General features: G+C 43.7%; 2 protein-coding genes across 10 annotated transcripts in view; one reads left to right on the top strand and one right to left on the bottom strand.

The window, feature by feature from the left end:
• Nucleotides 1-2,747, bottom strand: part of hook3 (hook microtubule-tethering protein 3) — a 46,386-nt gene extending 43,639 nt beyond the window's left edge. For all 7 annotated transcript variants that reach the window (XR_015490725.1, XR_015490726.1, XR_015490727.1 and 4 more), the window contains exon 1: nucleotides 2,488-2,747. Coding sequence is in view for 4 of the 7 variants with exons in the window: in XM_087253173.1 (XP_087109299.1) it covers nucleotides 2,488-2,544 (57 nt within the window). In the remaining 3 variants the exon portion in view is untranslated. The remainder of the gene's footprint in view (nucleotides 1-2,487) is intronic.
• A 252-nt stretch (nucleotides 2,748-2,999) lies between these two features.
• Nucleotides 3,000-11,547, top strand: rnf170 (ring finger protein 170). 3 transcript variants are annotated; one of them, XR_015490076.1, is made up of 8 exons: nucleotides 3,000-3,113; nucleotides 4,318-4,476; nucleotides 4,565-4,640; nucleotides 4,748-4,853; nucleotides 9,708-9,781; nucleotides 9,887-10,018; nucleotides 10,360-11,005; nucleotides 11,200-11,547. XR_015490076.1 is itself a non-coding variant. In NM_214750.2 (7 exon segments), coding segments are annotated over 6 exon segments (801 nt in total). In that variant the 5' UTR covers nucleotides 3,024-3,113; nucleotides 4,318-4,333; the 3' UTR covers nucleotides 10,630-11,547.
• The last annotated feature ends 2,871 nt before the right edge of the window (nucleotides 11,548-14,418 follow it).

Below are 14,418 nucleotides of genomic sequence, written 5' to 3'. Positions count from 1 at the left end.
ACATTATCAGCTGATGACTGTCACAGTACAGCAGTGTGCACACTAGGCATGGCATGATAACCGTGTTCAAGGTATAGCGCAGGTTGGAAAAGTCAAGGTTTTAAAACCGCCAATATTGTTAATAACATTCCTACTGTACATGTCAGATTTTTTAAAAACTTTTTGGTTCTTATTTTTTAGGACAGCAGTATCTCCAGCAGAGAAGATGCCATTTTAAACAACAGAAATCAGCGTATTAGACACCACTGAAGACAGCAGAAGTCAATGAGTCCGTTTCATTATTTATTCTGACATGTTCACTGCTCCACAATCTTATAAAAGTTTCTCAAAATATTATATATATTGTGTTCAAAGAGGGGGAAAGCTTGAGTTCTTTACTAAGACATTTAAAAAGAGCATAATTCAGAGCAGTAAGTAATCACAAACCATGGCGTTTTTCTCCAAGGGTATCATACCGTCAGAATCTTACACCGAGCCATTTAACAGTGCTTAAGTCATCCTCACATGCAATTCCAGACTCAATATTTAAAGTATACTGTAGTAAACAATGCAGAGAGTGCCGTAACGGTACTTAATCTACAGTACATCAGCCTTTTAAATGGAGAAAGCCTGAATCAGTCAAACATCACCTCAATCTTCCATGGAGACAGCAGTGTTAATCAGTTGTGCTGATACAGTAACAGATATGTGTTGTGTTTGATATTAATCTGATATTCACCTTTGCATGTTCTACTTTACTGTTTTATTGAACTCTTGAATGTGCGAATATAAACCGTAAACCTCAGGGCTGATGTGAAGCTGGTGTTATATTGGCACGTTCTGACTTTCTCCTTAATATAGACCATTTTAATGTGGTGATGTCATCGGCCCATGAACATTTCCTGCTTGGTATGAAACTATTTCACAACCGTAACAAGAAGCAGTTCAATCAGAACTCCATGATACAACAGCTCTCGTAACATTAGTTATCAAAATGGGGCTCTTTTCAGATTGTTGGAAGCTTTAGAAATGAAACTTGTAAAACAGGAAATATATTGTTTTTGTTTACATCCCTCAAAATGGTGTATAAATTGAGAAAAGTTTTTTTTGGGCAAAATAATAAGTCGGGTATTCATATCATCAGCCATTGACTATCAAAACTCAAGTGGTCAGCACTGTGGCCTCACAGCTAGAAGGTCTCTGGTTTGAGTCTCGGCTGGGTCAGTTGGTGTTTCTGTGTGGAGTTTGCATGTTCTCCCCATGTTGGCGTGGGTTTCCTCCGGGTGCTCCGGTTACAGTCCAAACACATGTGCTATAGGGGAACTGATCAACTACACTGGCCGTACAGTGTGAGTGTGTGTGTGAATGAGTGTGTATAGGTGTTTCCCAGTGCTGGGTTGCAGCTAGAAGGGCATCTGCTGTGTAAAACATATGCTGGAATAGTTGGTGGTTCATTCCACTGTGGTGACCTCTGATGAATAAAGCTGAAGGTAAATGATTGACTATTAAAGTACAGCAGTGTTCGGTCGGTTAGGCAGTGCTGATGTTGACTTGAAGTGAGATTTCAGAGCCAAAACGCCAAAACTACACAGGGATCTTCTATAGAGACAGCAGTGTTTACTAGTTTTTTTACAGTCACAAATATAATGTGTTGTGTTCAGAACAGTACGTCATGATATTGATGTCATTAGCCTTTACATTGTGCTTTACTGTATTAGTAAACCCAAAAGTCTGAATGTTTGAATATAAAAGCAACTTTACCCCAGACTTATTGTTATTTCTGGTGGTGTTTAATGAGCTGGAGTCATCAGAACTGAAAGATTCGACTCTTCTGACTGAACACAGAGTCTGAAACAGCACAGCACTGAGATGTATTTACTCTGGTACTGAGAGATCACCGCATTACTGAGGCCAAACGCAGACACAGAGCATCAGTAGAGCCCTACAGGGTCACCAGAAATTGAGAAATTGTAAAGTTGGATTAATATTCAAAAGTTCTCCTTGATAATGACATTTCAAAGTATTGTTTGCCAATTCCAAATGGTGAAATCTCATTATGAGCCAATGACCATCACAGTAGAGCAGTGTCCACTGTCAGCTAAACAGTGCTGATGTGGTCTTGAAGTGTGATTTCAGACTCAATATTGAAAATATACCGTGCTAAACGATGCAGGGAGTGTCGTAACAGTACATCATCATCATCAATCTACAGTATATCAGCCTTGTAAACTCTGCTTCACTATTTTACTGAACTCGAAAGTCTGAATCTGTGAAAATAAACAAACTTTACCCGAGTTAATCAGACTTATGGTTATGTCTGGTGGTGTTAATGAGCTGGAGTCATCAGAACTGAAAGATTCGACTCTTCTGACTGAACACAGAGTCTGGAACAGAGATTTATTTACTCCGGTACTGAGAGATCACCGCATTACTGAGCATCAGTAGAGCCCTACAGGGTCCCCAGAACACGGTAAACTGGGTAAGCGGGTGTAAAGGAGCAGAACTCACCCAGGTCAGCAGACTTTCGCACAGCTCCAGCCGGTCCAGAGTCTCCAGCGCACTCATACTCGATCCGGATCCGATTCGGACTCACGCTGCGCCGGTTTACGGTGTTTACCGCGCGATGATGGCGAATAAACGCGATTGATGTCCGACTGAGAGGGAAAAGCCGTCGAACCGGAGATTCCAGACGGAGATTTACCGAATAGACGGCGGTGACAGAAACAACTCAGCCAGACAGACGCTCGGGGTCCTTCAGCTGCCACCCTGCAGACGCGGACAGCCCCGCCTGACGGAAAAATCACAACAAAGCAAACACGAACACAGAACGCTCGATTAAATGACAGACACAATCAGCCAAAGACAGGACGCGCAGCGGGCACATACCTCAAACACTGAGACGGACGAGGAATGCGGAATTACAGTTTTTCTGTTAAGTAAAGAGAAACCAAAGCGGAAGGTGGCGGTAAAGCGCCGAGAGTCCGACAAGCATCAGCAGCAGAAGAAGAAGAAGAAGAGGAGGAGGAGGAATGCGGAAGAGCTCCAGTGCAGGACGCAGACACACAACTGTACACAGACTACAGTGTTGTGTTGTTGTGTAGTGTTGTGTAGCGCTGAACCGAACTGCTCCTCATGTAAGTGTTTGACAATCTGAAGCTGCTGATATCCGTGTGTGTGTGTGTGTGTGTGTGTGTGTGTGTGTGTGTGTGTGTGTGCGTGCGTGCGTGTGTGTGCGTGCGTGCGCGCGTGCGCGTGTGTGTGTATGTGTGAGTGAGTGTGTGTGTGTGTCAGAGAGAGTTTGTGTTTGTTTGTGAGGTAGATAGAGAGGGAGAGAGAGTGTGTGTGTGCGTTTGTGTGTCTGTGTGTGTGTGTGTGTGTGTGTGTGAGTGAGTGTGTGTGTGTGTGTCAGAGAGAGTTTGTGTTTGTTTGTGAGGTAGATAGAGAGGGAGAGAGAGTGTGTGTGTGCGTTTGTGTGTCTGTGTGTGAGTGTGTGTGTGTGTGTGTGTGTGTGTGTCAGAGAGAGTTTGTGTTTGTTTGTGAGGTAGATAGAGAGGGAGAGAGAGTGTGTGTGTGCGTTTGTGTGTCTCTGTGTGTGTGTGTGTGTGTGTGTGTGTGTGTGTGTGTGTCAGAGAGAGTTTGTGTTTGTTTGTGAGGTAGATAGAGAGGGAGAGAGAGAGTGTGTGTGTGCGTTTGTGTGTCTGTGTGTGTGTGTGTGTGTGTGTGTGTCAGAGAGAGTTTGTGTTTGTTTGTGAGGTAGATAGAGAGGGAGAGAGAGTGTGTGTGTGCGTTTGTGTGTCTGTGTGTGTGTGTGTGTGTGTGTGTGTCAGAGAGAGTTTGTGTTTGTTTGTGAGGTAGATAGAGAGGGAGAGAGAGTGTGTGTGTGCGTTTGTGTGTCTGTGTGTGTGTGTGTGTGTGTGTGTGTGTGTCAGAGAGAGTTTGTGTTTGTTTGTGAGGTAGATAGAGAGGGAGAGAGAGTGTGTGTGTGCGTTTGTGTGTGATATCTAGAGATCTCTTTAGGTATCTTAAAAGAAAATTTGTAAAGATGTCGTGTTAAATTGTGAATAAACATGTGTAATAGTATGTTCAGAGCAGTACTGGCACTACTGTGGAAGCGGGATGTTGTTATAGGGTCTGCCTAATTGATATATGAGCGGTCCTCATTTCTCCTAAAGCTTCTCGATCACCCAGTATGAGTTCAGAGAGTAGCTCTGTCCTCAGCCTCCTGTGAGGGCTGGTTAAGGGGTAGGCTGGGGTGAGGGTGATAGAACATACAGTCTGTGCAATGAAAACCTGTGGAATGTCCCCACAATTCACAAAAACAAACGTGTGTGTGTGCAGGACATGATCAGCAGTGATGGAGGGGAGTGTGTGTGTGGATGGAGCTGCAGCTCCAGCTCCAGATGAGGCGTCTCTGATCGAGGGTGTGAGCAACGCTGTGCTGCTGGTGCTGGTGCTCAGTGTCACACTGCTGGCCGGACTCACCACACTGCTCTGCAGGTGACACACAGACTCACTCACTCACACTGAGACACATTAACACACACACACTCTCTCTCTTACACACACGTGTGTTTTCCTCCATCAGGAGCGAGCAGCAGCGGATCCACCCAGAGAGTCAGGAGCGTGTGCGTGTTGTGCGAGAGCAGCTGCAGGCCGAGCAGGTGAACAACACACACACACACATACACTGCCGAATCCCCTGTTGAGATGTTGTATGTTGAGAGTGTGTTAGTCAGGACTGTGCAATAACGCTGTGTCTCTCCATCAGGTGTCCTCAGAGTCCCGGCATCAGTTTTACTCTGACATGTCGTGTCCCGTGTGTCTCCAGCAGGCTGTTCTGCCCGTTGAGACCAACTGCGGACACCTGTTCTGCGGTGAGCCTGATCTCAGACCTGTGCTAATCATCAAAATACACACAATAGAGTTATAGACACACTACTGTCTGGTGTACGGTTAGCATCTGGAGCTAAAACACAAAATCATAGAAAATGTCAACTCTGTTACCCTCAACTCTGTTATCGTCATCTCTGTTACCCGTCAACTATGTTATCCGTCAACTCTGTTATCGTCAACTCTTAACCGTCATCTCTGTTATCGTCAACTCTTATCGTCAACTCTGTTACGGTCAACTGTGTTACTGTCAACTGTGTTACCGCGTCAACTGTGTTACCGTCAACTCTGTTATCGTCAACTGTGTTATTTTCATCTCTGTTACCCGTCAACTCTGTTATCGTCAACTCTGTTACCGTCAACTGTGTTACCGTCAACTGTGTTACCGCGTCAACTGTGTTACCGCGTCAACTGTGTTACCGTCAACTCTGTTATCGTCAACTGTGTTACCCGTCATCTCTGTTACCCGTCAACTCTGTTACCCGTCAACTCTGTTATCGTCAACTCTTAACCGTCAACTCTGTTATCGTCAACTCTGTTACCGTCAACTGTGTTACCGCGTCAACTGTGTTACCGCGTCAACTGTGTTACCGTCAACTCTGTTACCGTCAACTCTGTTATCGTCATCTCTGTTACCCGTCAACTCTGTTACCCGTCAACTCTGTTACCCGTCTACTCTGTTATTGTCAACTGTGTTATCGTCATCTCTGTTACCCGTCAACTCTGTTACCCGTCAACTCTGTTACCCGTCAACTCTGTTATCGTCAACTCTGTTAACGTCAACTGTTAACGTCAACTCCGTTATCGTCAACTGTGTTATCGTCATCTCTGTTACCCGTCATCTCTGTTATCGTCAACTCTGTTAACGTCAACCTTGTTACCGTCAACTGTGTTATCGTCATCTCTGTTATCGTCAACTGTGTTATCGTCATCTCTGTTACCCGTCAACTCTGTTATCGTCAACTCTGTTATCGTCAACTCTGTTAACGTCAACTGTGTTACCGTCAACTGTGTTATCGTCAACTCTGTTATCGTCATCTCTGTTACCCGTCAACTATGTTATCCGTCAACTCTGTTATCGTCAACTCTTAACCGTCATCTCTGTTATCGTCAACTCTTATCGTCAACTCTGTTACGGTCAACTGTGTTACTGTCAACTGTGTTACCGCGTCAACTGTGTTACCGTCAACTCTGTTATCGTCAACTGTGTTATTTTCATCTCTGTTACCCGTCAACTCTGTTATCGTCAACTCTGTTACCGTCAACTGTGTTACCGTCAACTGTGTTACCGCGTCAACTGTGTTACCGCGTCAACTGTGTTACCGTCAACTCTGTTATCGTCAACTGTGTTACCCGTCATCTCTTTTACCCGTCAACTCTGTTACCCGTCAACTCTGTTATCGTCAACTCTGTTACCGTCAACTGTGTTACCGCGTCAACTGTGTTACCGTCAACTCTGTTATCGTCAACTGTGTTATTTTCATCTCTGTTACCCGTCAACTCTGTTATCGTCAACTCTGTTACCGTCAACTGTGTTACCGTCAACTGTGTTACCGCGTCAACTGTGTTACCGCGTCAACTGTGTTACCGTCAACTCTGTTATCGTCAACTGTGTTACCCGTCATCTCTGTTACCCGTCAACTCTGTTACCCGTCAACTCTGTTATCGTCAACTCTTAACCGTCAACTCTGTTATCGTCAACTCTGTTACCGTCAACTGTGTTACCGCGTCAACTGTGTTACCGCGTCAACTGTGTTACCGTCAACTCTGTTACCGTCAACTCTGTTATCGTCATCTCTGTTACCCGTCAACTCTGTTACCCGTCAACTCTGTTACCCGTCTACTCTGTTATTGTCAACTGTGTTATCGTCATCTCTGTTACCCGTCAACTCTGTTACCCGTCAACTCTGTTACCCGTCAACTCTGTTATCGTCAACTCTGTTAACGTCAACTGTTAACGTCAACTCCGTTATCGTCAACTGTGTTATCGTCATCTCTGTTACCCGTCATCTCTGTTATCGTCAACTCTGTTAACGTCAACCTTGTTACCGTCAACTGTGTTATCGTCATCTCTGTTATCGTCAACTGTGTTATCGTCATCTCTGTTACCCGTCAACTCTGTTATCGTCAACTCTGTTATCGTCAACTCTGTTAACGTCAACTGTGTTACCGTCAACTGTGTTATCGTCAACTCTGTTATCGTCATCTCTGTTACCCGTCAACTATGTTATCCGTCAACTCTGTTATCGTCAACTCTTAACCGTCATCTCTGTTATCGTCAACTCTTATCGTCAACTCTGTTACGGTCAACTGTGTTACTGTCAACTGTGTTACCGCGTCAACTGTGTTACCGTCAACTCTGTTATCGTCAACTGTGTTATTTTCATCTCTGTTACCCGTCAACTCTGTTATCGTCAACTCTGTTACCGTCAACTGTGTTACCGTCAACTGTGTTACCGCGTCAACTGTGTTACCGCGTCAACTGTGTTACCGTCAACTCTGTTATCGTCAACTGTGTTACCCGTCATCTCTTTTACCCGTCAACTCTGTTACCCGTCAACTCTGTTATCGTCAACTCTGTTACCGTCAACTGTGTTACCGCGTCAACTGTGTTACCGCGTCAACTGTGTTACCGTCAACTCTGTTACCGTCAACTCTGTTATCGTCAACTCTGTTATCGTCAACTGTGTTATTTTCATCTCTGTTACCGTCAACTCTGTTATCGTCAACTCTGTTACCGTCAACTGTGTTACCGCGTCAACTGTGTTACCGCGTCAACTGTGTTACCGTCAACTCTGTTACCGTCAACTCTGTTATCGTCATCTCTGTTACCCGTCAACTCTGTTACCCGTCAACTCTGTTACCCGTCTACTCTGTTATCGTCAACTGTGTTATCGTCATCTCTGTTACCCGTCAACTCTGTTACCCGTCAACTCTGTTACCCGTCAACTCTGTTACCCGTCAACTCTGTTATCGTCAACTCTGTTAACGTCAACTGTTAACGTCAACTCCGTTATCGTCAACTGTGTTATCGTCATCTCTGTTACCCGTCATCTCTGTTATCGTCAACTGTGTTATCGTCATCTCTGTTACCCGTCAACTCTGTTATCGTCAACTCTGTTATCGTCAACTCTGTTAACGTCAACTGTGTTACCGTCAACTGTGTTATCGTCAACTGTGTTATCGTCATCTCTGTTACCCGTCAACTCTGTTATCGTCAATGATGTTATCGTCAACGATGTTATCGTCATCTGTGTTACCTCCATCTGTGTTACCGTCAACTGTGTTACCGTCAACTGTGTTACCGTCAACTGTGTTACCGTCAACTGTGTTACCGTCAACTGTGTTACCGTCAACTGTGTTATCGTCAACTCTGTTATCGTCAACTGTGTTATTGTCATCTCTGTTACCCGTCAACTCTGTTATTGTCAACTCTGTTATCGTCAACTCTGTTACCGTCAATTCTGTTACCCGTCAACTCTGTTACCCGTCAACTCTGTTACCCGTCTACTCTGTTATCGTCAACTGTGTTATCGTCATCTCTGTTACCCGTCAACTTTGTTACCCGTCAACTCTGTTACCCGTCAACTCTGTTATCGTCAACTCTGTTAACGTCAACTGTTAACGTCAACTCTGTTATCGTCAACTCTGTTATCGTCATCTCTGTTACCCGTCATCTCTGTTATCGTCAACTCTGTTAACATCAACCTTGTTACCGTCAACTGTGTTATCGTCATCTCTGTTATCGTCATCTCTGTTATCGTCAACTGTGTTATCGTCATCTCTGTTACCCGTCAACTCTGTTATCGTCAACTCTGTTATCGCCAACTCTGTTAACGTCAACTGTGTTACCGTCAACTGTGTTACCGTCAACTGTGTTATCGTCAACTGTGTTATCGTCATCTCTGTTACCCGTCAACTCTGTTATCGTCAACTCTGTTATCGTCAACTCTGTTATCGTCAACGATGTTATCGTCAACGATGTTATCGTCATCTGTGTTACCGTCAACTGTGTTACCGTCAACTGTGTTATCGTCAACTCTGTTATCGTCAACTGTGTTATTGTCATCTCTGTTACCCGTCAACTCTGTTATCGTCAACTCTGTTACCGTCAATTCTGTTACCCGTCAACTCTGTTATCGTCAACTGTTACCCGTCAACTCTGTTATCGTCAACTGTTACCCGTCAACTCTGTTATCGTCAACTGTTACCCGTCATCTCTGTTATCGTCAACTCTGTTATCGTCAACTGTTACCCGTCATCTCTGTTATCGTCATCTCTGTTATCGTCATCTCTGTTATCGTCAACTCTGTTACCCGTCAATTCTGTTACCCGTCAATTCTGTTACCCGTCAATTCTGTTACCCGTCAACTCTGTTACCCGTCAACTCTGTTATCGTCAACTGTTACCCGTCATCTCTGTTATCGTCAACTCTGTTAATGTCAACTGTTACCGTCAACTCTGTTATCGTCAACTGTTACCCGTCAACTCTGTTATCGTCATCTCTGTTACCGTCAACTCTGTTATCATCAACTGTTACCCGTCAAATCTGTTATCGTCATCTCTGTTATCGTCAACTGTGTTATTGTCAACTCTGTTATCGTCAACGATGTTATCGTCAACTCTGTTATCGTCAACTCTATTATCGTCAACTCTGTTATCGTCAACTCCGTTAACGTCAACTCTGTTACCGTCAACTGTGTTATCCAACAACTGTGTTACCGTCAACTCTGTAATCTTCATCTCTGTTACCCGTCAACTCTGTTATCCTCAACTCTGTTATCTTCTAGGTTAATATCAGGTGTAGTGTGTGCGCTGATTTCTGCTTCTCTCTACAGGCTCCTGCATTATTGCGTACTGGCGTTATGGGACATGGCTGGGTGCCATCAGCTGTCCCATCTGCAGACAGATGGTAAAACAACACACAGAAACAGACACACACACACACACAGTCAGAACACTGCAGCATCAGCATCACCATCGTGTGTGTGTGTGTGTGTGTGTGTGTTTTGGTCAGGTGACGCTGCTCTTCCCGCTCTTCCAGGACTCAGAGCAGAGCGCGGTGGCGGCAGACTCACCGGTGGAGCCCACACTGATCCTTACCGACATCAGCGACTACAACCGCAGATTCTCTGGACAGCCACGCTCCGTCAGTATCACACACACATACATACACACACACACACACACACACAGCTCTGTTTATTAGCATCTAGATCAGACTAACTGAACAGGAGTAATGAAGTGTGCTTACGTCTAAAGATAAAGGTACGAAACTGTAATATGGCATGAAACATTAGTGAATAAAGTGTGTGTGTGTGTGTGTGTGTGTGTGAGTGAGTGAGTGAGTGAGTGAGTGAGAGTGTAGTAATATATTCCTGTATGTGTTAGTTTGTTGGTGTTTGTTTGTGTATATTAGCATGATGATGTGTGTGTATCAGTGTGCTAATCTCTCTCTCTCTGTTCTGTGTGTGTGTGTGTGTGCTGCAGCTGCTGGACCGGCTGCGGGACGTCCCCACACTGCTCCGGCATGCGTTCAGAGAGATGTTCTCGGTGGGTGGTCTGTTCTGGATGTTCCGCGTGCGCATCCTGCTGTGTGTGTGCGGCGCGCTGGCGTACCTGGTGTCCCCGCTGGACTTCCTGCCCGAGGGCGTGCTGGGGCTGCTGGGATTCCTGGACGACTTCTTCGTCATCCTGCTGCTCTTCATATACATCTCCATCATGTACCGCGAGGTGGTCACGCAGCGGCTGGCCGGATGACTGAGTGAGTGTGTGAGTGTGTTTATGAGTAGGTGTGTGTGTGTGTGTGTGTGTTGGACTCACTGGGATGGAGCTCAGTGTCCAGCATGAGGACTTCTACAGTACTGGACTGATGAGTGTGTGTGTGTGTGCGTGCGTGCGCACAGATGGACACTTGCAGCCGCACAAGTGTACACAATATGTACACACACACCAATATGCATATCCACACTCACACATGGGGACGTTCTGTGGGCAGCACCCTTTCTTGTACACACACACACACACACACACACACACACACACATACACATATTTAACATATACTCATTTAAGCACACACTACATTCACACACACTCACTCATACACACACACACAGACACACACTAATATTCTGTGGACAAAGCCATCTCTCTCACACACACACACACACACACACACACACACACACACTCCTGATGTCTGCAGTACAGTCAGCTTCTGTTAAACAGCATTAAACTGAAGAGTTCCTGCAGTGTGTGACGAGTGTTTTCACAGCGCTTCATCTTCTCCTGCAGACCTTCACCAGCCATTTCTCTATTCACAGTAAGTGTGTGTGTGTGTGTGTTCCCTCTACAACATCAGCACTGTAATATATGAGAGCAGGGGTCTGTAACTCTGCTGCTGGAGATCCTGCAGAGTTCAGCTCCAGCCCTGAGCACACACACCTGGACCAGGTAATAAGGGGCGGCAGCAGCACCTGATGATGACAGGCAGGTGTGTGTGTGTGTGTGTGTGTGTGCTCAGTGTTGAAGCTAAACTCTGCAGGAAGGCAGATCTACAGGAACGAGGCTGCTGACCTCTGCTCTAGCACAGTGGTTCCCAATAGTGTGGGTCAGGGCCCTCTGTGGGGTCGTTGGTGATTTCCAGAAGTCAAATAAACAATCATCAAATCAGAATGACCATATTCATCTGTAACCCACTGGAGATTAAGCAGTAGGGTTTAACAGTGAACAACAGCAGCATGCAGATGAAGAGCTGTCAGCCTTTAATTATTATTGTTATTGATGTTAATCGGTGTGTTTACGCTAGATTATCCTCACAGACTGATCTCACAGCAGCAGGTTAAACTCTCTGACAGCTTCATGATGATCGAACACATTCACCATAACTACAGGCCACGGCTGAACACTGAGGATGATCTCTGAGTCTCCAGAATTATCCAACAGTAGTTTTGTGCTGAAAACATTGAGTCCAGCGCTCCCTTTAGCTGAGCTTCACATTCAGTTAACCTCATTCAGGGATTCTCAACCAGTGAGATCACGAGTGGGCCTCAGCGATCCTGCAGGGATAGCTTAAAATGAACCCTCAATATTATACTATCATTTGATGAATATGCTATATTAACGTGATCTCAGTAATGCGCTTACTCCTGTTCTCTGATTGATTACTTCAAACTCTGCGCAATAACAGCCTCATGATGGCGTCTGCAGCTAGCACACACAGGTCTGATCATTCACAAACTGCTGCATGCGTGAAGTGAAAGTGAAAGTCTAACTGTGTGAATTATTTAATATATCCGCACAGCTGTCCAAATTAATGTCCTGTAAGTGTTCTATAACGAACACTCGCTCATATACGAGAATCTAGCTTGGCTTAGTGGTGTTTCTGCCAAAGACTGTAAATCAGGGGTGTCCAAACTCGGTTCTGGAGGGCCGGTGTCCTGCAGATTTCAGCTTCAGCTTGCCTCATCACACCTGCACTGATGTTTCTAGAAAGCCTAGTGAGAGCTTGATTAGCTAGCCCAGGTGTGTCTGATTGGGGCTGAAACTAAACTTTGCTGGACACCGGCCCTCCAGGACCGAGTTTGGACATGCCTGCTGTAAATAAGCCTGCATATGAGCTTCAGACGTGCTCTGGCGGAGCTGTTCACTGATGCTGTCAGCGATTTCCCAATAATATCTGGCATCAGATCCACATGCTTCAACAGATTCAGGCTGTTTTACTGTATTTTACATTTGTCTGTGTATTTTGTAAATTTTTAATAGTAGAGATTCAGTCAGTTCAGTTTAATGCAGAAGTTGGTATTTTGCAATCTTCCTGTTGACCTGTGGTGCTCTTTGAGTCCGTGTATGTTTTTTTATTAAAAGAAAAGAAAAAAAAATATATATATATATATATATATGTATGTATGTATATATATTTGTGTATATATATATATGTGTATATGTATATATATATATATTTATATATATGTATGTATATGTGTATATATATATTTATTTATATATATATATATATATATATATATATATATATATATATATATATTTATATATATATACATAATTTTTATATATATATATATATATATATATATATATATATATTTTTTTTTTTTTTTTTTATTCATATATATATATATATACATATAAATAGTGTGGGACTGCTGCTCTTGTTTGTGTTGTCAGTCTGCTGGTGTTTATATCAGCAGACGATTGTGTGCACAACATATTTATAACCACCTCAGAGGAATGTGGGGGTCGCGAGTTACTGGCAGTGTTGTTTTAGGGCTCGCAGGTGGAAAGGTTTAGGAAAACCCCTGATCTATACTGATGATAGACAGAGGAGGAGGGCGACTGCAGGAGCACAGATGACCAGCAGAGGGCAGCAGCACCGCACACACACACACACACACACACACACACACACAATAACTCATGAACACTTGTACACATGCAGACGCACACACACTGAAAAACACCTTGCGTTTTTTAGTTTTACATGATGTTATTTTCTTGAATAAGTATAAATATAAACTATTTTATATTAAATAATGTTACATATGCATTTAAACTAATACAGAGTGGGCTTGTGAACTAGTAAAGCTGCTGTATTGATTAGTAATGTGTTGATGATGTAGTGAGTGTGTGTAAATGCTGCTCACTGGTGTCAGAGCTGCAGTCTCAAACGTCCATTCAGTCCAAGACAAGTGGCAGCTCTTCACCACAGTCCTTCAGAGCTCTGCTGTTCAGGTCATTCTCAAGGCTGTTCAGATTACCCCTGTCTGGAGAGCATCTGTGAATCAGTTTAATGGTGACGTCTCTTATTTAGTTTGGTATAAACTGTGTGTGGGGTAATGACCAACATCTCTTTCAGGACATTCATCATTCACAAAACCAGTCCAGTCTGACATTACAGAAGGCACAGGGACAGGAGAGCTCTTAATCCTCATTGTGCCTTGATTTGGATGATGAAGGCAGCGTTTTCCCATAAATGTTTTCCAAATGTCCTCTGAATGACAAGGAACTGCAAATGAAAGTCCATGCATACAGGCATGCCATGCTTAACTAAAACGTCAGAGTTACAGAGTAAACCCCTCAGAGATGAGAGATAACGGTGCACAAATACTCCATCACTGTGTTCTGCTATCACCACTGTTTATTTTTCTGACAACTTTTCACTTTTACTGCTCACATTTTTACCCAAATATCTACTTTATAATCCCTGCATTTGTAACTCACGCTCGATACTCTCGTTTCCCCGTGTTTGGCTGTGTGATCTAGATTATTTATTTTCTTTATTTTCTTTATTTTTTATCTTTTTATTGGAAACACTTTACAATAACAGTACATGAATAATGATGTATTAATATGTAAACCTAACATTACTTTATTATGAATTAATGATGAGTTAAGGTTTGCACTAATTATGAATTAACTTTAACTACAACATGATTCACATGAGTTCATGTGTAAATAACGACTTAATTACTTGTTAGTACATGTTGTTAATTAATGTATTAATTAACATTTAAGTTTAGGCTAAAT

This window comes from Danio rerio, chromosome 5 (genome assembly GCF_052040795.2).
Source record: "Danio rerio strain M-AB ecotype USA chromosome 5, GRCz13ab, whole genome shotgun sequence".
In the NCBI taxonomy this organism is placed as follows: Eukaryota; Metazoa; Chordata; class Actinopteri; order Cypriniformes; family Danionidae; genus Danio; species Danio rerio.
This window is presented reverse-complemented; position numbering and strand designations above follow the sequence as displayed.